The sequence below is a fragment of the Abramis brama genome (assembly GCF_963993115.1).
Source record: "Abramis brama genome assembly, chromosome: 19".
Taxonomy (NCBI): Eukaryota; Metazoa; Chordata; class Actinopteri; order Cypriniformes; family Leuciscidae; genus Abramis; species Abramis brama.
The window spans coordinates 20255294-20279689 of NC_139981.1; the positions used below are offsets into that span (position 1 = coordinate 20255294).

At 35.7% G+C, this 24396-nt stretch overlaps 3 protein-coding genes across 3 annotated transcripts in view; 2 read left to right on the plus strand and 1 right to left on the minus strand.

Annotated features, from left to right (window-relative positions):
• Positions 1–9726, plus strand: part of mfsd2aa (MFSD2 lysolipid transporter A, lysophospholipid a) — a 28320-nt gene extending 18594 nt beyond the window's left edge. Inside the window, exons 6-14 of the mRNA XM_084092815.1 lie at positions 2213–2382; positions 2467–2557; positions 3390–3511; positions 3990–4073; positions 4369–4452; positions 4542–4654; positions 8027–8170; positions 8294–8473; positions 8591–9726. Coding sequence (XP_083948941.1) covers positions 2213–2382; positions 2467–2557; positions 3390–3511; positions 3990–4073; positions 4369–4452; positions 4542–4654; positions 8027–8170; positions 8294–8473; positions 8591–8639 — 1037 coding nt within the window. The 3' untranslated portion in view covers positions 8640–9726. The remainder of the gene's footprint in view (positions 1–2212; positions 2383–2466; positions 2558–3389; positions 3512–3989; positions 4074–4368; positions 4453–4541; positions 4655–8026; positions 8171–8293; positions 8474–8590) is intronic.
• Positions 9727–9994: 268 nt separating this feature from the next.
• On the plus strand, positions 9995–17904 carry LOC311069481 (uncharacterized protein; the record flags this gene model as incomplete). The annotated part of the gene is made up of 5 exons (XM_084092660.1): positions 9995–10879; positions 13581–13684; positions 14770–14944; positions 15232–15317; positions 17144–17904. The coding sequence occupies exons 2-5, from the start codon at positions 13606–13608 to the stop codon at positions 17902–17904; spliced, it is 1101 nt and encodes a 366-aa protein (XP_083948786.1). The 5' UTR covers positions 9995–10879; positions 13581–13605.
• Positions 17905–18767: 863 nt separating this feature from the next.
• Positions 18768–21896, minus strand: LOC311069620 (programmed cell death 1 ligand 1-like). Its single transcript, XM_084092903.1, has 4 exons — positions 21696–21896; positions 20485–20829; positions 20093–20377; positions 18768–19987 (listed from the first exon to the last, which is right to left on the minus strand). Exons 1-4 carry the CDS (start codon positions 21748–21750, stop codon positions 19773–19775), a joined length of 900 nt encoding a protein of 299 aa, XP_083949029.1. The 5' UTR covers positions 21751–21896; the 3' UTR covers positions 18768–19772.
• Between the last annotated feature and the right edge of the window lie 2500 nt (positions 21897–24396).

Here is a 24396-nt window from a genome sequence, read left to right on the forward strand (position 1 = left end):
ACCTCAACTTCAACAAAAACACAAAACACCCAAACTTCTAGTTAAACACAAACTGAAATTAGTGAAGACCAAAGTTTAGAACAGATCACAGAAAGCTGACTCTGTTAAAGACGTAAATATGGCGGAGAGCATATCTCCCTGCAGTCGAAGCCCCTCTCCTAGAAGTAGGAGTGGAGGCCAAGTACCGATCTTACCAACATAATACCTGTTTTATTCAGTGGAACTGTCTGCCACGATTGTGCAGGTTGCTGACAACGAGGAGACAGGATTTCAATGCAGCTGGTTTATTCACAAACTCAGATTACAGGAATACTCAGGAACTTAGGAATTCAGGAACTTCAGAAAACTCTCTTACACAGGCTCAGCGACAATGAAGACCATACAATGACCCGACAAAGACTCAAAGAAAACACAGGGATAAAATACACTGGGAAACAGATCAGGGTGATAAGACGCAGCTGGGGCAAAACTAACGAGATAATAAATGGGGTGATTTAACAGGGCACAGGTGAGACAGATGAACTAATGGAACAGACAGGGGAAAACTAAATCACAGAACTAAACTCAAACAGAGACGTGACACTGTCATTGTGTTAAGGCAAATTTTGCAGAACTTCAACATCTAGCCAAGATTCTCAATCCTTTTGGTTTTATAGATTAGATTTTATTAATGACAACGATTTGTGCCTTATCAACGATGGCTCAAATACCTACTTGCACCCAGGGCATGGAACATATTCTGCAGTTGACATAATAATATGTGAGCCTGAACTTTTACTTGATTTTTCGTGGCAAAAATGGGATGATTTATGTCAAAGTGACCACTCATGACCTCCATAAGATCAGATTTTCAACATAAAAACCCTAGATGGAAACCTTAAAAAAAGCCAGCTGATAACTTTTTCAGACACAGTGCTATGAATTTTTTATATAGCGCTTCATGAATGTGAAGACCATGTTAGTAGTTTTACAGATGTACTTATGGAAATAGCAAATGAAATGATACCAAAGACATCATCAAAGCCAAGTCGTAGGACCAATCCATGGTTTGATGACAATTGTAAAAAGGCTTAAAGAAAGCAGAGAGGATCTTCAACAAACATCCAACAAAGGAAAATTTAATAAAGTTAAAAATAAGTTGAGCACAAGGACGTAGAGTCATAAATGATGCAAAGAGACAGAGGTGGTCTTCAAGTACGGCATTTTAAACATCAGGACACACTTTTAACCACAAGCCAAGAAATAACTAATGTTCTAGTAATGTCATTCGAAAAGAACTCTTCACTGGAAAACTGTCGATTTGAATTTAAGAAAATATGAACACAGTAGGAGCTGAACCCTTTTTTTTTTTTCAAATATCACTGAACCATAAAATCAACCTTTTACTATGGAGGAGAAAGAGGTTTTCATGGAATATTTCAGAATGTATCACCCGAATGTGCTTTAGATTTACTATCTCATGTCAAGTTGAAATGTTTTATAATAATTAAAATTTTATGGATTGTGATATTGACCTTGTGTTTGCCATAGCCCTGATGCTAACATGGCGTTAAAACTTAATAAACAAACATTTACCTCAGGCAAGCCATTCAGTGTCCACAGCTTGTTAGTTCGCTAGAGAAATGAACTCTTTTGTTAAATATATGCACTATATTAGCCATTAGCCAATATAATTAACTATATTAGATGATGTCTTAATTATTTAATGTATGTTTAAATAAATCTGTCATGAAATAGTTGAACTTATAGTTCAACAACAAATTGGAGTAAAAACATAATTACATAATTAGATTTAGAAGTTCATGCAAAAACTGCCTTATGTGCAGTTTAAATGTTTGTATACAAATTATGTGTTGGTCATTATATCTAAAAATAAATAGTAACTGAATTTAGGCTAATAGTTTAGGCTCTATTGTTAACCTTTAAAATTATAGTAGTATGCAAGTAAGGGCTCCAAATATAGTTTACACCATTAGAAGAGACGATTGTTTTTATCTTTAAACTTCATTATAATTGAATACATTTAAAGAAAGTGACACAATTTGTTCAGTAAACCACCGATGAATAAAAAAAAATTAGTGATTTCAAAACCGAGGTGCGTACCGAACAGTCAGTTTTGTGTACCGTTACACCCCTACTGACACCTGTTTATTCCCCACATACACATTTTGACTGCTTTGGTGGCTTATTTTCTGTTTTGTCTCTCTCTCAGGCATGACTATAGAGGTGTTTGGTACAGTAATTGGCACTGCCATCCAGGGGCAGATTGTGGGCATGGCCAACGTCCCCTGCATTAACAACACAGTACTGAGCAACAGCTCTAATCACTCTGTGCATGGCAATTACTCTCAGATCTTAATGGAATATAGAATATTTAATGAGGTGAGGGGAGCGTGATATAGAGTATGGTTTCAAATCTCATCAACATTTTGCACATGAATAATCATATCTTTCTCTCTTTTACAGAGGCGTGCATATATGATTGCATCTGCAGTCATAAGTTTGATCTACATTCTGTGTGCTGTTGTGCTTTTTTTTGGAGTAAGAGAGCAGGACAGTGAGTTACTTCTCTTTGCATACACATTCACACTGAGTCAGTACAAAATGTGGAATATAAAAACATTCAAATAAAACTGTAAGCCAGAGGCCATGAGTTACATTGATTTTACAGCAAGGTAACAGTGATATAATGGTAATAGTTACTAGGGATGCACCGAAAAATTTCTCTCTCTCTCTCTCTCTCTCTCTCTATATATATATATATATATATAGAACTTCTGTCGAATTCATATAGTAGTCCAAAATTTTTTGTTAAACTTTGACCTAAAATATTTACTTTGAAAGTCCCTCCTGAGATTTTAATTCATATTTAAATAATTTAACAACACATTCACATGGTTCATGGTTCTCTGATATTTAATCTTTTTATTAAATGTTTTATTTTGTTTATCTTTTTGGTAACACTTTAGTTTTGGGTCCAATTCACACTATTAACTAGTTGGTTATTAGCATGCATATTACTAGGATATTGGCTGTTTATTAGCACTTATAAAGCACATATTAATGCCTTATTCTGCATGACCATATTCTACATCCCTTAATCCTACACAATACCTAAACTCAACAACTACTTTACTAACTATTAATAAGCAGTAATTGGGAGTTTATTCAAGCAAAGGTCATAGTTAATAGCTAGTACATAGTGAGAATTGGACCCTAATCTAAAGTGGGACCATTTTATAAAATGATTTATTTTCATTTGACATTTTTATGATTTAATTATTAGCTTTTCATCGATTCACAAACCCCAGTTTAGGAAACCCTTGTCTATTTTTATTAACATTGAATGTGTTTTTGATGCATTTAATGATTTCCTCCATCTTTTTCAGATCAGGGTGGTTTAAAAGCACAAAAGCTTGTGTCGTTTCAGAGCGGTCTGAGGCTGGTAATAGGTCACGGGCCGTATGTTAAACTGGTGCTGGCCTTCCTCTTCACTTCGCTGGCCTTCATGGTAATAAAAATGTGTTGGTGTCTTTTAAAAGGCATGCATGTTCGTTCGTATATGCTGAAATGTACTTATTTTAATTCCTGATTTATGATGAGAGATATCCCAGATTCCACATTGTTTACAAAAGACGAAAATGTTTTCTTTTAACTGACAAATTCTCAGGCCATGAATGTCTGTGATAGTATGTTTAAGTGAAAGCAGTTTCTGGAACTGACCACGTCACAGCTCTGTTACAGAGATGGGCTATGTGTGTTAAAACAAAGAGAGCCACAGAGAGAGAGAGAGAGACAGAGAGAGACGCTGCCATGCAAGAGATTAGGTTTAGAATCACAGTCAGCATTAGGACAGGTCTGCGGTCAAAAGTGAAGTTCAGAATTGGTTTGAGATTGAAGTTAGGTTTGAAATGAAGACACTGTATGGACAATAATCATCAATCGTTTGAAGGAATCTCAGTTGGTCTGTCTGTTTTTTTCTTTCTCAGCTGCTGGAGGGAAATTTTGCTTTGTTCATCAAGTACACGCTGGGATTCAGAGAGGATTTTCAGAACATCTTACTGGTCATCATGGTGAGAGTGTTTTCAACCGACCACTTGAATAAGTGTTTTTGTACGCTTCTAAATTGTTTGGTTTCGTGTTATAAGAGCACTCTCGGGTTTAGATGAGGTTAGCAGTCTCCATAGTGATGAAAGACATGCTTTTCTAGTTAAAAAAGCAGCATGACTTTGAGGCAACAGATGAAAAGACTTTTTAACTTCAGGAGTGTGTGCTGATGCACACTATTATCTGACTCTTGCATAACATGGTAATGAGGGTTTGTAGTGGTCAGTCGTAAATAAATGTTTGTGCAATTTGTCTTCCCAGCTGTCTGCCACTATTACCATTCCCATGTGGCAGTGGTTCCTATGCCGATTTGGGAAAAAGACTGCTGTATACATCGGCATCACAGTGGGTATCTGATTGTCCTGTTACGTTAGTGAGAGATGTGTGCGATGGCAGTGATGATTAATCTTGTGTGTGTGTGTGTGTGTTTTTAGTGGGCGGTGCCCTTCATGATCCTGGTGGTGTGTGTAAAGAGTAGTCTCATCGTGTCCTACATCGTATCCATCGCAGCTGGTGCCAGTGTGGCAGTGGCCTTCCTCCTGCCCTGGTGAGTTAAGTTTTGTTGAACATTAAGTTTCAGAACAGAACTGAATATTTTCAGAGTATTTTTTTTTTTTAAATCTATATAATCTATAGTAATGAACAGAAGAGAGAGATATAGGTAGGTTCGGCATGTGTTAACATAAGTTGTTCTGTAGTCAAAGAGAAAGGTGACAGAGGTGTATTTCAGGATGTTTGCTAGTTGATATTAAAAGGAAGCATTATAACAAAAGGCCATTAGAAATATGACTTGTTTAAAAACAACTGAATCATTGGGGAATATTTACATGCAGGGCCTAAAATTAGCACTCGCCAAGCTAAATGTGAGTAAAAATCGTCATTGGTAAGTAAATTAAACTGTGTCAATTGCCAGTATCCCGGTAAATTTTTATGAATTCTAACAGTGCAATGTTTTGACAACACTAACGTGAATAAACGTGAACGACGCTCTGGACAGTTGACGGGACAGTGTTGCATCGTCATGAAAGTTTAAGCCTTGCCAATTTAAATTTTCAAGCGCAAGATGATGCAAAAGAGAGCTCATTTCGTTACTCACGCACTGTGTGGGAAGTTTAGTGTGCGCACACATCCGAAGCAGATCCCTGAAAACTGCGTCTCAGACAGCGCGCAAATTCTGAGCTCTCTTTCACGTCTTCTTGCGTTTGAACGGACAAATTCGTGCAAAATTGTGTCAAAAAATGCCTGTCTATGCGAGTATCATAGTAAACTGTCAGTTATTGCTTAAGTGAATGTAAAATCAGTCGAGAAAGAAAAGGCACGTGTACTATAAGTATTATTGGATCCATGCATTAGTCTTAAAGTGACAGCAGCCTAATATTTCTGCTGCTGTCTGGGTTTTAATGTTAATTTGTGACCCTGGACCACAAAACCAGTCACATGGGTCATTTTTTTTTAAATTGAGATTTATAGATCACATAGAAGCTGAATAAATAAGCTTTCCATTGATGTATGGTTTGTTAGGATATGACAGTATTTGGCCGAGATATTTGAAAATCTGGAATTTGAGGGTCAAAAAAATCGAAACATTGAGAAAATCGTCTTTCAAGTTGTCCATTTATGTTCGCAATTTTGCTGCATTCACTCACAAAAATAAATGTTTTATATATTTACGGTAGGAAATTTACAAAATATCTTCATGGAACATGATCTTTACTTAATATCCTAAAGATTTTTGGCATAAAAGAAAAAGCGTTAATTTTGACCCATACAATGTATTGTTGGCTATTGCCACAAATATACCCGTGCGACTTGTGACTGGTTTTATGATCCAGGGTCACATTTTACATGGTAAGTTTAATAAGGATTAATCTGTTAAATTTATACATTGAATAAAGTTGAATAAAGTAATCAAATGTAAAATAACACTGTGGATAGTCTTCAGTGTCTCTACTTGAAAACTACCGTTACTTGTCTTTTAAAGGGGTGGTATAATGCCCTTTTCAGAAGATGTAAAATAAATCTCTGATACCCCCAGAGTGTGTATGTGAAGTTTTAGCTCAAAATACCTCACAGATATATAGCATGTTAAAATTGTCAATTTTTGAGGGTGAGTAAAAATGCACCATTTTGTGTCTGTTACTTTAAATGCAAATGAGCTGCTGCTCCCGGCACAGGGGGCGGAGCCTCAACAGCTTACACTCACACAGACATGCACTGAAAATTTCAAAAACTTTTAGCCTTTTATGTTCAAACCGGAGTCAGACAATGATGGAGAGACTCAAGAAGTGACAACCTGTAGAAGCAACAGGATGTTTCTGAATGGTTAGTTGATGAATTTCTTTAGCTAATGTGTAGTTATCTTCTAGTCATTGATTAGCATATTCTGTCTTGATAATCTATAAATCGTGTTCTGGGGGCGGGGTTTATGTAAATTTTAGGAATGTTGTGTAGTCTGTACCAGCCGTTTGTTGTAGTCCTTAAAAAGCAATTTCTTTAAAAGCAAATATCTCCCTTTGCTTTGAACTTTGAGCGTCGTAACTTTGCAGATGTTGTTTATGCTCAAACAGCAACATTACACACTAACTAAAGTTAGAAAAGTGAAATCATAATCAACCACCCTTTTAATAATGATTTAAATTTATATTACCGTAGTTAGGCTAGTAGTTTTAGCTGTGGTATTGAAATGGGAATGGAGAATTTTGAAATTTCACTGGTATCTAAAATGTTGGTGTCATAACCTGTTTTTGCATAAACAGTTTAATGGCTGGTAAAAAATATATAAAGGGATAGTTCATCCAAAAAAATGTAATTCTGTCATTAATTACTCACCCTTGTCGTTCTAAATCCGTAAGACTTTCGTTTATCTTCGGAACACAAATTTAGATATTTTTGATGAAATCTGAGAGTTTTCAGTCCCTCCATTGACAACTGACACTTTGATGCTTCACTGGATAGTTCATAAAGAGATCGTAATCGTAGTTGTCAATATGAATTGAGCTGTTTAGTCCAAATTTTCTGAAGAGACACAATCACTTTATATGATGAACAGATTTAATTTACTTTTATTCACGTATAAACATTCATCAACTCACACATCAGTTGTGGTAAACGGAAGCTCAGGCATGTTCGCTTGTGCGAGAACCAATGAGATTCATTCTTGTGTTACGCAGAATGTTTGAGCTTCAGCAAAACCAATGAGGTTCATTCTCGCGCATCAAGCAGGTTCGGTTGAGCTTCTGTTTATGTTCGCTGATCAGTGTTTAAATATGAATAAACGTCTAAATTAAATCTTGGCTGGAAATTATTCACATTTTCTGTATGGTATTCAAAAGTCAGTCAGGAAAATGTTTAATATTTATGTTTAAAAACAAACTTTGTTCAACACAAAATGAACATTCATGAAAACAAATTAATATATATTTTTCACATATGAAGAGGTCAGATGCAAAAGCCTCTAAATGCCATCTGAAATTTTCTTCTAGAATGATCATTTTTATCAAGCTCGTATATTTAAATTCAATAATTTCACTTAAATGGCAATGAAGATTACCTATTAATTGTCATTTAAGTGAAATTACTGAACTTAAATATACGAGCTTGATAAAAATGATCATTCTATAAGAAAATTTCAGATGGCACTTAGAGGCTTTTGCATCTGAACTCTTCATATACATTTAAGTGACAGGAAAGACATACATATGAAGCAGTACAGTTGTTTTCATGTGTTCCTTTCAGTCACAGGAGTAAATTATATACAATCCCTGAGTAAAGTCATATGAAGTTGTTGATAGTTTTATCAACTCGTGAATCTAGGAAACTAGCACGTCTGATCCTGTGGACCACTTTGAGAGAGAGCGAGTGAATGTAAGCATTAAATACCAAGTTTACAATTTCAGACATAAATGTGCTTCTGTTTCAGGTCAATGCTTCCAGATGTGGTAGATGATTTTAAAGTCCAGAATCCTACCTCTCAAGGCCATGAGGCCATTTTCTACTCCTTCTACGTTTTCTTCACCAAATTCGCCTCTGGAGTGTCGCTTGGAGTATCAACACTATCATTAAGGTAGCTCGTCCTTTTTGCGTCTGTATTAAAAAGCCCTTTCATGAGTTTGTGATCTGGGTTTACAATCTGGCCTTCACATTTCATCTGCTCATATTTAGGTTCTTTTGCTCTCCATCTCTTTAGCTTTGCAGGTTATGAGACGGGAGTTTGTGTTCAGTCCGATTCGGTGAATCTGACATTGAAGATGTTGGTGTCGGCTGCTCCTGTGGCACTTATAGCTCTGGGGCTGCTCATCTTTAAAACATATCCCATCAATGAAGAACGCAGGGAGAAAAACAGCAAACTGCTCCAGTTGCTATTGCTGTAGGACATATACACTTATGATTCTATCTGTATTTTTTTATACTGAGAAAAAAAAGTCATGAATGCTACTTAAGTCATGCCAGCAATTGATACCTAGTATTTTTATTTACCTTGCAGGAGTGAAGAACAAGAGTCTGAGATGGAGAGATTGAAGCCTGAAGCATGAAACACTAGCGTGACTGTTCCTGCTCTGCCCTACAAAGGGTGCCAAAATACATCTTAACCACTGCGATGAGGGAAATCTAACAGCTGAGCTTTCTGAGACAGAACTTTCCTCACTTAGCTGGTTAACAGGACCAATGAAGGATGGAGGGGAAGCCTTATATATCTGCACTGCTGTTATGACAGCTACTTATTTATACAATCATAACAACTATTTGCTGCTTTCAGTAACAGTTACAGATCTCCTTGGCCAACAAAGGGAGACTTGTAAAATAAATATGAGGTTCAAATCTACCATCTACTAATACATTTTGTTGCAACTCTTTGTATCTCATTTGATTCATATTTTGGTTTTTGAATGTAAAGGAAATGTCTTTTGAGGACATATTTCCTCAGTGTGGTGAAGAATTGTTGGTGAAAATTGTTTTTGCACTGGGGGTAAAATATTTATAACAGAACAACAAAAAAAAATCTTTCCATTTAAATAACACTCATTGTGCTTGTGTAGGGCAGTTTATTAGGCTGAGGAAGATGACACTTTATTTTTTATGGTTCTGTATTTATTTATAGTGCCTTATATTGAGATTTTCTGAAACTTGATCAAATGAGATTATAGTGTTTAGCACAAGTAAACTTCTAGTCACAGTCACAGCTCATAATAATGTCAATCACCTGAATCTGCAGCTGTGCCAAAGAGCCACTAACTGACCTAATAGACTTTAGATTAAATGTTTTATTGTCCATTGGTGCAGTCTTTTTTTCCTGCATGAAATGAAGTATTTCTGTACATGTTTGTGTTTTATTTCTGTGGTAAAAACGTTGTGCACATAAAGAAGCAGTTTTGGCTGTTTCACAGACTGTGGATAGTGACTGGATTTAAAGATGGTGCTGTAAGGTTTTCATTCGTGCTCGGATCTAGAGGGATGTGGTAGATGGGTCATGTGCTAAATGGGTCATGTGCTAAATGTCTGTCTAATATTATAGACCTGCAGTTTACTTCTCTAAATGCTGAGATGAAATGCAAAAATCTTTGTTCAGCAGCACAAAGTGTCTAGACAAAGTATTTATTGGGAGATTTTTTTTTTTTTTTTGTCAAAACCACAAACACATTACACAACTACAAAATGTAAAATAATATGTCTATACATTGGTTTATAAACGTACTGACATGACATTGTTGTGTATTTATATTGTGCTTATTAAATATGTGTGTATTTTAAATATTAACCAATTTTCTTGGTGTGACAACATGGCCAAAAATTATGTCTGCTCAATTTGCCATTTTTCATTCTGTTATCATCACAAATAAAACAATTGACTCCATGCACAACTACGCAATATGATTAATAAAAGGCTTTCAATTATTATTATTTTTATTTATTTTTTGAATAAAAAATCTAGTTGACAATGCTGCACAGTGCGAGCGGAAATCAATTATAAATGACCAATCACATCTGATGATTACCAAATGAACCTTCCTCAAAGGGCCTTTTTGATTGTCTAGTTTCCACCTGTCGGATAAAGGATACGTAAAGCAAAAGCAAAATTGACTTCTAGATAATTGATATGAAAGTGACACACAGCATCACTCGCCTAGTTCTAGGTTCGATTCTTGTCATTTTCTCCAGACCAGCATTGTTGAATAGTGGCTTATCTTTATCTTTATCAGATGAGAGAGTCGATCGCCCACGAACAGCACGCGAGAAACACCCTTGGAAACTTGTCGTGAGCAATCCGTCCACAAACACGCCGGACTTGACGCGCCAGAGATCGGTGCCTGTCCTGCGGATCCGGGGCCGGACACCTGCGAGGAGGATCCCACCTGGCCCAGATTACCTTCCCAAATTCACCCGCCTCCCGGACGTGTCTGTGACTTGCACGAGCAGCAGTTTCGTCTTAAGGGTGAAGACGGTTTTTTACGGGTTCTCGGCCGCCGCAGAGGAGCTGACGCTCGGAGAAACCTGCAAAAGCAACGGGGTCGTAGAGCCGCATAAAGACTTGCTCTTCATATACGCGCTCACGGACTGTCAGGGTGAACAACAGGTGATTGTCATCGTCATCGTCATCGTCATTTCAAAAGAATCTAGAAATCTCTGTTGTCTGTCATCATTGCCTAATAATGACATGACTCATTTCCAAATGAAAGGTGTTTCCTGAACAGGTAGTGTACAAGTATGTCCTACACTACGTGCCACTCTCACACCGAAACCGAGTGAATGTGGGCGTGGAGTGTCGATATAAAAGGTAATATAAGGTCGTGTTTTGGTTTTGAGTCGGTTCATTAAAAAGTAATGGAACATTATGAAGCATTTCAGTTCTGTTTATTTTACCAATTTTTAAAAAAAAAAAATTATTTGACTAATTACTATTTACATTTTTATTTTATTATAATTTTTATTTATCCGGTTTTGAATAAGAATCAGTTCTAAGTATTATTTTTTTCTTACTAAGAGATCCCTTGCCAGTTTTACTATTATTCTTTAAAGAGTTCAAATAATTGGGCTATATTATCAAATTATTATTATTTTTTAAATAAATATACAATAATCAATGTAGAAATAGTAGTATTAAATGTAGATGGCCTAATATATTCCTAAACCTCTTAATCATGCATTTTAAACATTTAAAAAAAAACACACGATAGGGTTTGTACTGTAGTCCTACAGTTTTAAGAGCAAAATTCAAGCACTTTTCCTGCACTTTCACTTTTTTTATCATTATTTTGTATATATAAATACACACATATGCATGTATATGTTTAAGAAAAAAATTATTTATATATTAAATATTTATAACACTATTTATAAAATAATTATATATGTATAAATATTTATATATAATATAAATTATGTATAAATATGTATATATGTAATGTATATACATACAAATATTTCCTTAAATACATACATGCGTGTATTTATATATACAAAATAATTATACACAGTACACACACATATATTGTGTGTACTGTGATATAACTGATATAAAAAATAAAATAAAAACGATATATATATATTACACAAAGAGCAAAATTAATATGAAATTTGAATCTAAATGTGCCAGGCAAAAAGATTAGAGGACGCAACATGCAAGAACGCAATAAAAGAAAGTTAAACCCTAAATTTATCAATAAAAATTAAATAGATGAGACATTTAACTAAAGTATGTATGTATCTATATGGTTAAATTTGGTAAAATCATTGAAGGTCAGCAGCAAAGAAGACATTGGTATTGAAAATGCAAACACATTTTCAAATCTTGAAAACAATTAAAATCAAGCACTTTCAAAACTCGAACGTCTTAATTATGATGCTAATTGAAAGCAGTTGTAACCACAGGCAGACTCTTGATGACCAACAGAGGCTCGTAAGAGTTAACAGAATCGAACAGAAACCATGACACTTTTAGGTTCTGTTTATTTTATTGTTAAATTTGACGTTATAAGAAGTTTTTTGTTCAACTGGTTCTGCATAAGTGTTACATTAACATTTGTTTTCATGAATTACAGTTTTTCTCGATTGCTTAAACACTACAACCAGGCTTTTGAACTAAAATTTCAAAACCATAATGCCATTTATCAAAAAGCACACTCATTTCACTAAACTATAAACACTATTCCCTGTTTTGACACATGAGTCAGATTTGTTGAACTGTCACTGCAAACCTCTACACACAAATCCCTTCATTTCTCATTGCCTAGACCATGTTGTCATTTAGAAAGCACTAGCATTCAATATTGTTCACTCAAGTCAGCACAGCTTCAGCTCAGTTAGCACACAATTACCCAGGTGGAAACACTAAGAGTCAAAATTGAACACACATCAATCACATCCTTCAGTAGATAGACATGAAGGAAGAGATCGAGGAGGAGGAGCAAGGGCAAGGGCAAGAAGACGAGCAGTCTCAGATGAAATTCAAGCCACTCTAGTTGCCCATTTCTTTGTCAATGGTATGACTATGAGGGAGGCTGGCCTACGAGTAAGGCCAAATTTGAGTCGCTTTACCGTCGCCTCGAGAACCTTCAGGGAGGTGTGGTGGCAAACAAAATTCTATCACTGAATAAGAGACAAACATTTCCAATAGTCTTTGATGAGGTGTATTTTCTTGCAAGAAAAGTCCAGCAGTCGTACAGTCACACAGAGTGGCACAGAGTGTGACAGTGAAGGGAGGGCATCCTTTCTCCTTTATAGTCTTGACTCCCTGAATGTTATCTTTCTAGGCAAATGATGGCATTTCAACCATATGTGGAACATTCTTAGACTTGTTCATCATATTGTATCTTTGAGTGGAGGCCCTCCTGTCACGTACCAACACTCTTTACCATTCCAATACAATTCCATATTAGAATAAGGTTTGTGTGTGCTCTTTTACTGTCATATGATGGTCACACACATCTTAAGTAAATATACAAAAAATGTAGAGGAGAGAATAATAAAAAATAAAAATAAAAAAAGTAAAATGGGCAACAAAAAATTTTTTTTGTGTGTGTGTGTGTAGTACATAAATGAATAAAAATTAGATGGATACATAAAAATGTATCCACATAACTTACCAGTTTTGGAAATGTTGTTTTGAATTTATTGCACCAGTGTTTTAGACTATGTTGTAGTGTGTGTGGTTTTGAGGGCTTGTGTGTCCTGTCTGAGGGCAAAGTTTGGTTTTTCAGCAAGAGTGAATGGTTTTGAGTCTAGAGCTTCATTTTGACCTGAAAATAGGATGTTTGGGGAATTGGGTGAGACGTTATGGATTTGTGTTTACAGTTTTGAGAATACGAGGCATAGTTTCAAGAAATGTGTTTAAGCAATCGAGGAAAAACTGTAAACAAGAAAACATTTTGTTGATTGTAAGATGACAAATTTAGTAATTTCATAATCTTTTATGACTATGTTTTTCATTCCAGTCCAGGACGAGGAGAAACACTGTTGTGTTGTTGTTTGTTATTTAGGAACCATCATGTGCACAGTCTGACCATGAGCCCAACGTGGCGAACACTATTGCGTAAAGTCATCAGGAGCCGATCTGGTGACTTTCAGATTCAGCTGATGGACGGTGAGCAATTTTTGTTTGTTTTGTTTAAAAAGAAAGGAAAAGGAACACATTATCATTATGCATTAACAGCTTATATCACATTTTTCATCACAGAGAAACATCAAATATCTTCAATACAGAGGGGTTTTTTTTCTTGAAAGTTTTACCATTTTATATATATATATATCTATATATATGATTTTTTATACATCATAGACAATGTTCTTCTAGAATGATCATTTTTATCAAGCTTGTATATTTGAGTTCAGTAATTTTACTTAAATGACAATTCATAGGTAATTTTCATTGCCATTTAAGTGAAATTACTGAACTAAAATATACAAGCTTGATAAAAATATATACATATACATGCATACATACATACAGTACTGTGCAAAAGTCTTAGGCACGTTAGTATTTTCACCAGAAAAAAATGTTTTTTAGCCAGTTACTTATATATTTTGCTGTAGTGTGTCAGTAGGAACTATCAGTTTACATTTTCAAAAAAATTATTTTGCCATTAATTGTAATAATCCAGTAAGATTTTTGTATGCACAAGGAGTCTGACAACAGCCGATAGCTTTGCAGCCGGGTTTCTTCTTGGAAATATTTCCGCAGTTCTTCGGTGTTTCTTCATGTAATCAGAGACGGATTTGTTGATGGTAAGATCAGGTGTTGTAGGACTCCTTGTGCATACAAAAACTTATTTTTACAATTAATGGCAAAAGGAATATTTGGAAATGTAAACTGATATTTCCTACTGGCACGACAGCAAAATATATAAATAACTGGTCTAAAACCATTTTTTTCTGGTGAAAATACTAACGTGCCTAAGACTTTTTAGTGATTAAAAAGTCAAATATTTTGTATAATTGAGCTATAAACATGCTTAACTAACATGCTCAAAAAGATTGTCTTCAAACTGTTACCAGCAGAGCTTATTTAGCAGCATTTTTTTTTACATTCCATTACTTGCACAGGCATAACCCCAGATGTTTTTAATCTAACCCTGATTTAATCTGTAAACTTCTCTTTCATGGTGATTGTAAAAGGATGCTGATGGTCTTATCAAATGTTTGCTTGATGTGTGTTTGCCTGTGCTGTAGACTCCTGGTCTTCTCCAGTCAGGTCTGCTGTGTACCTGCTGGGTCAGAATGTGAACGTGCAGATCTCCACTCGACATCATTACCCTGGGGTCAAGCTTTTTATCAACAGCTGTTATGTGGCTACCGTTAACACCTTGAGTCAAGACACCAAATACAGCATCATAGACAATTACGGGTGAGTGGAGCTGAACGCTAGCTTTGTGGAAGATTTATCCAACGCAAAACTTTCTCACACACACATCCAGGTGTTTACGGGAGAGCCGGATAAATCCAGGTGCTTCAAGATTCTGGTTCTCCAGTGCGGACAATGTTGTTCAGTTCTCATTTGGTGCTTTCCAATTCACTGAGGCTCCAAATGCCCAGGTGTGCCACCGCCAGTGAAACATTTTGAAGACAAAATAATGCTTTAGTGTGCATTATGATGTGTTCATTGTGTGCTTTTGTTGTGTCGATTTGCTCTAGGTCTCACTCCATTGTGAGCTCTCTGTGTCGGGGGGAGGTCCTGGTCCAATGCAGAAGTCATGTTTTTACAGCCACCCAGACAAAAGGTTAACAAGACTTAACATCTGTCTCAGTGTTATAAAGATCATGAATCACTCTTTTAACACTACCATTCCATTCCACATCACTAAATTGGATGGATCAGATGGATCTCTGTGTTTGGGCAAGATTCTGTCTGTGACTGCTGTGACTCTGTCTGCAATCAGACTAAAACCAAACGAAAAATTCATGAAGGTAAGTATATAAAAAGCATAACCATGAACATAAATAATCAATCTGAGTATTCATACGCTAAAAAAAACAGTAAAAACTCGTATATTCACATTACTTTGGTGGGGGGGGGGGGGGGGTTTACAGAATCCTTCAGACAGAATCTCTCCAGATCCTTCATATTTCCAGCTCCATGTTGCTCTTCCCTTCAGTTCAATCACTCCACTAATTTTCTAGGGTTCAGGTCAGGAGACTGGGACGGCCATGGCAGAAGCTTCATTTTGTGCACTGTGACACATTATTGTGTTGATTTTGATGTTTGTTTTGGACCGTTGTCCCGATGGAAGATCCAACCACGGCCCATTACACAGCCCAGTTTTCTAGCCGAAGCAGTCAGGTTTTTATTTTTATTTGATTTTTTTTGATCTGTTGGTGTTTGCTAGAATCCATGATACCATGTATCTGAACAAGATGTCTAGGAGCTCCAGCAAAAAAAAGGCCCACAACATTTTGAGTTTCATCTGACCACAGAATCCGGTTTTACTCATTGTGATGGATGATTAAGGGAATTTGGCCTTTGTGTTTACTCATATTTAACCTCATCTGTAACAGGAAGTCATGGCTGGACAATTTCATGCTCTTAGTCACCCTGGTAAAAAAAAAAAAAAAACCTTTAATATAAGTGGGAATATACTTCAGAGATATTTTACTCATAAGAATTTATTGGGGTCTCAATAATTGTGGCCAACGTTAGATATATATATATATATATATATATATATATATATATATATATATATATATATATATATATATATATATATATATATATATATATATATATATATATATATATATATATATATATATATATATATATAGTAATCGGTAATATTTGTATATATAAAATACAGCAATAATTAAACAGTACTAAGAAAGAAGAGCAAAGAGAAAGAAAGTGATAACAATACAATCACTACCAACTTTTTCTTGTGCTCTGCTTATTAATATTTCAAGTTTTTTTGATATTTTGAATTAGCTTTATTTTTATATTTTCAGTTTTCATTAATTTTTGTTTAAGTTGTACTAATATTGTTGTACTAATATTGTTTTTTCCATTATTAATTGTATTTGTTTGTTTGTTTGTTAAATGTCTTAGCTTTATTCATTTTTTTTCAGGTTTAGTAATTTTAGTACTTCAACCTCAATGTATTTATTTCAGTCTAGGCAACCTTTAAAAAAAAAAATCATGTTTTTTTATTTAAGTTTTTCCATCTAATATTTATATTTTATTTTATTTTATTTGAGCTTTCTTTCAATTAGTTTCAGTTTTAGTTAACAATAACGACACTGATTTTGATTGACAATGACAGTTCAATCTTAATATCTTTTGTTAGAATTTATTTATGTAGATATCATGAGCTGACCTTTTCTATTTGCTTCCTTTAATTGTACTATTTTGGTCTCAAATTATTCACCATTTCATACATTTATTATAGGTCCAAGGTTGTAGCTCTAAAACTTGTAAAATGTTGGGTTTTTAGGTTTAAGGTTAACTTGTTAAATTAGTACACAGGAAATGACAGCCTTTTTGTGCTGTGTAATAAAAGTCATTGAGAAAATAAAAGCATTGACTTCTCCTCTCTTTTTTTCTGTGCATCAGGGTTCGTAAGCAGTGATCAACTACTCTTCTCTGACACATCTCCTCTCTCAACTCTGCCAACTCTGCCTTCTGCCTCCACTCTAATGACTTCTAGAATTGATGACGCCATCTGGTTTGAAGCCAAACTGGCCAAAGAGCCCCAGCGGTCCTACACGCACGAGGACTTTGTTGCCTCTGTTACCCTGATTTCTTCTGAGGAGGACCATGCTAAGAGACCGCATGAGTCTCACTCCAGCACAGTGAAACTCATGGAGGAGGAAAGGGAAGAGAATGAGGAAGATAAACATGGGGAGGTGGAAATTTTGATGGCTATCAGTAAGAGCTTTGTGGGATCTGATAGGCCAGATTTAGACTCCATGGAGCAGTTTGAGGTTGAATCCTCGGGCTGGTCTGGAGAGAGGAAGATGCAGGATATGAATAAGGGTCTGAGTTACTGGCCAAAGAAAGTTCAGAGAGTAGGAGTTTCCATGAAGACATCAGTTATGATGGTCAATAAATCCATGGAGCAGCGTTCCACAATGAATGAATCAGCACTGGGTGACTGGCAACGCCATGAGGTGTTTCTGCGATCCTTTATTTCAGAGGAAAAGTTTAAGGAAGGTGAAAATTCTTCGGAAAATATGCAGGAAGGTTCAGCTTTCCTTTTAATTCCATCGTTTGAAGAGACGTCAGAGTTTCAGGTTGGATCTGATGAGCTGGTGGAGCAGGGTCTTGTGACGAAACTAGATCTTAAGCAAGACTCAGATGATTATTATGATTAAATGCATGTATTTTTGTTTGTTTTGATGAATAAACCAAAGAATCACATAAAGCTTAATAATTAAAACTAGTATTTCATGAAAGTCTCGTTTTTGACCGATAAGCTGTGAACTGAGGGATGTTAAATTACTTTTGTCACATGGTTTTCTGGTTTCCATTATAATGCCCTTTTGTTCATCATGTTCAAAAAAAGCCATTTCAATGCTTGAATCCGAACATCCTGTTAATTGTGATCTTTTCAGACAGTATGAAGAACTTCTACTAATATTGTCACAAGTCTTGCACATGTTTGATCTTGCGGTCTGTATATTGCAAGGCTTCAGGGCAAAGTCAGGCTAAATATTTTCATTCTGATGGAACAGCATATCGTGACAGTTTAGTAAATGTGAATTGAATTTAACCGTTGAGAATTTAAAAGACATATTGTGTTTCCCACCCACACTAGTCTTTTCATGTATCGTAATCTCTGTAGGAAAGAACTGGTTGAGGATATATGCAACACATTCTCTGATATATCCATTGTTCCTGGAATACAATTCCTTCTGATTGTGTGGTTTTTATTTAGAACTAGCAGATGTCATTTTGAAAAAGAAAAGAAAAGAAAATGTCCTACATAGACTGTCAAGTACTTTCGTCGAGAAAAGGCTTTCCTTTCTTGCCAATGAAGCTCAATAGGCAGAGTTCCAGAAGTCAAAATAAGACTTTATTGGACAAAGCCGAGATGCCTGCAGGACCTGACCATCTCACTTGCAACTCCGACTCTTATACAGTTTTAACCGATGACCTCATTTGCAGGTGCTCTCCTTCCTTTTCTCTTCCTGCAACACTTTCGCCACAGTTACTTCATTAATTCACTATAGCCTACTTTCTTTGTAAGGTTGGTTTATTCATTGTTTTTACCTCATTTTTATCAAGAGAACATGTTGAAAGCCATGTGAACCAAAAGAGTAACTAAGTATCAGTGTAGATGCCAACCTCAAGCAACTTCAGCTAAAATCCCATTCTTTCCCACATGACTGTCATGTAAACACATCTGGCTTTTATAGTATTCAAACTATTTCTACAATTGTTTTCTATAGGATAAATACAATATTTATTAATACAGTCATGATTTATGAAACAATATTAAACACTGATGAGATACTATGGAAATATTTTATTTTTTCTTGATCACTGCATGTGTAGTGTTTTCTTACACAGTGTAATACCTATTATAGGTGTGCAAGAATAATATTCTGTTTCACACAGTCCTAAATACAATGTAGTTCACAGTAAAAAAAAATCACAATATAAAAACACATATACATTTGTGTAAAGCATGGGTTCAATAAATAGTGTAACAAAATCTTTCTTGATTTACTGCCATCGGGTAAAAATGAAAAAGCATTTATGGATACAATGCAATATTTCAGTGCACAAACTCAACATCCACGCAGTGTACACGCAAATAACAGTAATACAAAAAAAGCACCTAAGTAGATCTGGTCATTTCGGCAGGGAGAGGCAATACAATTATCTGTTATACAGATCACTAGAATGATGGACTGAAATGTTACATAGTCAATGTCTTGTTACTAATAAACTATTTACTGTTTGTTAAAAGCTGCCAAGTTTATGAAATAACATACAATGTAAAAAATAAATATAATGCTATTGTCTGCAAATCACATACACTCTTTAAGTTTCATATATGATTACTGTTAGATGAAATGGTTTTGTAACAGAATAACCATTATGGACATACTAAACTTTTCCATTAAGGTTATGAGTTTCAGACTTGAACCAAGCAGTATGTATTACAGATGGTAAGCTGGTTTGTTTGATGAAAATAAGAACATTAAACATATTAAAGTTACATTCCATGTCTCCGTCAAACCACATTATGATGCATACTTGGTAAGGAACTTGCTGAAATTTGAGACTTGAGTACGTCATTAGGTAAGCCATTTTGTCTGGTTTGTTCCATTCTTTTTCTTATAATGAACACAAACAATAAACCCATCACTATCTGCAGCAGAATAACAGAGATCAATATGGAGCATCCGTGGCATCTGTATGCTGACTGTTCTTCTCTCCTTATATTATCTGTATAAAAAAATTAAATTAAATTAAACATAATTAGTTTAAGTCTCTTAAATTTTATTGATTATCCAAGAGCATTTTAAAGCGCTTGTGTTTGACTGTCCTCACCTGAGTACAGCTGGATCTCTCTCCTGATGTCTTGTCCCAGAGGTTTGTTGTGCAGTATAAATGTCAGAGAGGAGTTTGTGACTTCAGTGAGGTTTATCCAACTCGACACAATGTAAAGTCCTGTTTGTGTGTCCTGCATAAAGTGTGTTTGTGTCTGGTTGGTGATGTCTGAGTTTTCCATCAGCCACTGCAGTTTAGGAGAAGGGTAACCCCCATCTGATGTCACTAGCAGGTTGAGTCCATCAGTTAACATGGAGAACTGCAGACGAGGTTCAGAGTAGAACGCTGAAAAACAACACAGACATTAAATCACAAGACTGTTTCAATCACATTGTGAGACCTTGCATTGATTCACATGATTTTCTATGAACATCAGTCCATGTTGTTGTTACCTGCAATATTCACTTTAAAGCTCTTCTTCTGGCTGCCAGTGTTTGTGCTGATGGAGCAGGTGTAAACACCGGCGTCCTGCAGAGTGACTCTGTCCAGTTTGAGTGATGCGTTTCCTGTTGCCATCTCCTGGATGAACAGGCTGGTGCGTTTTCCATAATGAGGATTCTGACGGTCGAGCTGGTCCCGACTGTAGTAGAAGCTGTGAACAACGTCCAGTTTACGCTGCCAGGTAATAACAGTGCTACTCAGATCCCACGAGTCCACAGGGAAGGTGCAGGGGAGGATCAGCGCCTCTCCGTAAAACCCAGTGACAGGACCTCTGGGCACAGTAATCTCAAACTCAGCTAGAAAGTGAAGGAGAAAATATATCAGCATTTGAGTTTCACAATCAATCATTACTTGCAGTATGATTTTGTTGGCAGATCTTGACTTCCCAAAAGGATTTACAGAAAGCTGCATTTATGGTTGATGAGATGATTATTTCGGTAAAAATATCACAACATTTCCTCTTCTAAAAATAAAAAAATAATAAAGATATTCTCTGACATATTAAAATAGTATTTTTGTATATTACTTAACAATTTATTACAGATTTGTTATGCCTTTAAGTTGTGAGCAACAGTGGACTGTTGAAGCTGTAATGTTTTTTTTTTGTTTGTTTGTTTGTTTGTTTTTGCCTCGGGTGAGAAACCAAATAAACGGGCGTGAGATTATTTTGAAGAAACCACATCTTCTAGACTTCTAGATACAAGTTTTTCTTTTGAACACAAGTAATAATAAGCCCCAACACCACCTACACTTTACAAAACAGCCAGAACAAGGAAGGAAGGAAATCTTTATTTATAAGCTGATATGAATATTGAATAGTCTCACGATCAGTCCAGTAATAGATCTATTAGTTCTCTAAGGATTCAATTACATTTTAAAGAATTTAAAGTGCAATTAAAAATCAGTAGGCCTATAAAAACAGCATGTGTTTATATTTCCTTTATTTAAATCCCGTTTTTATTATCATATTCTGTTCCTTAAAACTTGAATTTCTAGTAACTGGAATGTTACTGAAACGGTTTAACCATTTTCAATCATTTAACATAGCCGGACCCGATTGCAGCAAGGACCGGTTTTGAATAGAAATTCTGGAAATATGTAGTTTTGATTGGCCTCGTAAAGATCCCTTTCATCATAGTTTTAATAATTTAAAAATACTCACTGAAACAGGAGGCTTCAAAAAGAAGGAGAGACAGGGAGAACAATTTTAGGTTCATATCCCGATCCACGGCCGTTGGTAACAGGTGAATCCTCTAAGTCCCTGAATCACACCAGATGAACTTCGACTGTCCTCTGTGGTTTGTCAGATCAACAGCAGAGATCCGATCCCGATCACACCTGATGTAGGCTACTTTGAGATGTCAGTCCTCATTGCCACTGTAGCCTATTTATGCAGGCGCCGCCTATTATAATGTTGCAATTCAGGCTGTGCGAGTTTTTATTGTGGGCTAAAGGTTTCATGTGACTTGACGAAAGTCAGAAAAAATGAAGGTTGATTATATTTCTGAAGGCATCCGGAGCAGAATCAGACAGCTTATTTTATTTATTTATTTTTATCCATAAAATGTAGGGAAATGTATTTTTGTGTTGGTAGGCTACAGCTAAAGCGTTATGTCACCGTGACCGGGGAGTGTTGTGACACGAGGTCAGTTATAACACTGTCAGTTTGACAAGTCAGAAAAGAGCTGTGGTGAATGTGTTGTCATCAATATCATACACTCGCATAGTATCACCCTTTTTGATCTCACGTGAGAAGCGGCATGTGAACAACATTGTTGCTACATTTTATGATTTTCAGAAAGGAAAGTGCTAACCTCTAACCCACATGCTAAAACAGTTAATTATGGCTGTTAGTGGTGGGGATAGTTGTACCAGATCATCAAAAATGTTACCAAAAATGTAAGATTGTGTGGATCTTCTTGAGCAAATTACCTCTTGTTACATCTATTTCCAGCTATTGCAACTCACCACATTAGTGGGGAACTCTTGTGTTTGACATTAACTTAATGTCAAACACGTCATTAATGTGATTGTGTTGTACACGTCCAAGTGCGTTATATTTGTAGCAGACAAATGTGACCATGTATCAAATTTTGAGATCTAGCACAAACAACCACCGAGGCTTAAACAAAAGGTAGCCTACTTTAATTACCATTATTTCAAACGTGTGCGCTGAAACTTTGACAATAATAGTCATGTGTTACAAAGTCAAATAGACTAGCCTACAAAATGTGCATAACAACCCTACAAAAACAACAAAACTTTTAATTTAGAGTTATTGTTTAATAAAATCATTGAAATCGCCTAAGGACAAAGTGATAGTCTCCACAGCAACCTGAATGCAGTGTTGCCAACTATTTTCAAAGGAAAGTAGACAACGCCTTCCCTAAAAATAGCTCAATTTGCATATTCATGACATCATCGCATAGTAGGTGTTCTGCCTGCCTAATGTGTTTTCTCTCTAAATGAATGCTCACATACTGTATTTAATATAATATAATATAATATAACATGATATAGCCTAATATAATATAATCGAATGTCAAGTAAAGATGTTCTCATTTCCAATATATTTTTTTTTTTGTCAGACAATAGAACGAGTAGCTATGATATGGTGAAACATTTTTTATAAGCCTATGTGGAAAATTATTTGAATTGAGAGACTTCGGGAACCGGATGAACTAAAGCTCTGTGATAGTGAGTAGGCTACACGTAATAAGCACAAGAAAAGAAAGGAAATTAAAATTGTCAAACTAAATACTTTAAATATAAAACAAAAGAAAAGCAGATAAGTGATGGGCTAAGTCCGTGGGAAATCACTGCTCATTCACGTCTGTCAGCAGCCGTGCGCTCCACAGATGAACGTGCTGCTGCTCCTCTCAGCCATTCACTGAACAGGCGCAGCTAGAGAGAGTGACGGCAGGGAGAAAGCAAGACCTCGCTCTGGCAACATTTGGAGGTTACCGAGGTTTGTCCAAAAAAAGTCGCTAAATTAGTCGCTAGTCGCTTTTTTGAAAAAATCACGCTAAAGGGGTCTGAAAAGTCGCTAAAGCGACAAAGGCGCTAAAACTGGTAATACCATAGATGGGCAATACTGCCTGAATAGCTGGAATGTTCTAGACACCGGAGCCATTTTTTTCTGGTATTTGCGTAAGGACGTCACGGAAATATAACGTCGTTACGTAACACGATTGTTTACTTTTCATGGATACTAATCTGTGGCAAGTGTCAACTTGTTGCCACGTTGCAAAAATCAATAACAATATATACAGATTGTTATAGAAACATTTTAAAGACTCGCCCATAAAGGTGAGCTGCTTATTTAGCCTACGTTAATGTGTGCGAACTAATGAAGGCAGCTCACCTTTGTTTATTATTAGTATGGAAGTAAAATAATGTCAAATGTTTTTGAAATAAAAAAGCCTGTTGAATTGCACTACTTGAAAAAAAAAAGGCATTGCATTAACCATGCTTGCATTTTAATGCATTGTATTTTTAGGGCTTGAATTTTTATGGGCTGAAATTCAACATGGTTGAATATTTAAGCTGTGAATATTTCAATTAAAAACATTTCAAACACATTTTCATTATTAAAAATTCAATAATCCATATTCACCTTTCATATTTCACTTCCAAAATATTCAAACTGTTTAAAAATACAACCTATAATATTCAACAGGCAATTTTCGGTCCATTTTATTTCGCTTTGCAAATTCGCTTCCACAAATTCAGTGGTTCAAATCATAGACAGTATAAGAAGTGGACAGAGCCATCTCATTGGATCTCAATTGAGACAAGTGAAGCCCATTTTTAGCGATTTCTTAGCACTTCCTTTCCTGACGCGCAGACTCAAACCGAGCAAA

Coding starts and splice junctions, on each gene's coding strand:
- LOC311069620 (XM_084092903.1), bottom strand. CDS start 21,750: ATGAACCTAAAATTGTTCTCCCTGTCTCTCCTTCTTTTTGAAGCCTCC. Junction 20,378..20,484: donor CTTTAAAGTGAATATTGCAG/GTAACAACAACA, acceptor GTTGTTTTTCAG/CGTTCTACTCTGAACCTCGT. Junction 19,988..20,092: donor AGAGATCCAGCTGTACTCAG/GTGAGGACAGTC, acceptor TTTTTTATACAG/ATAATATAAGGAGAGAAGAA.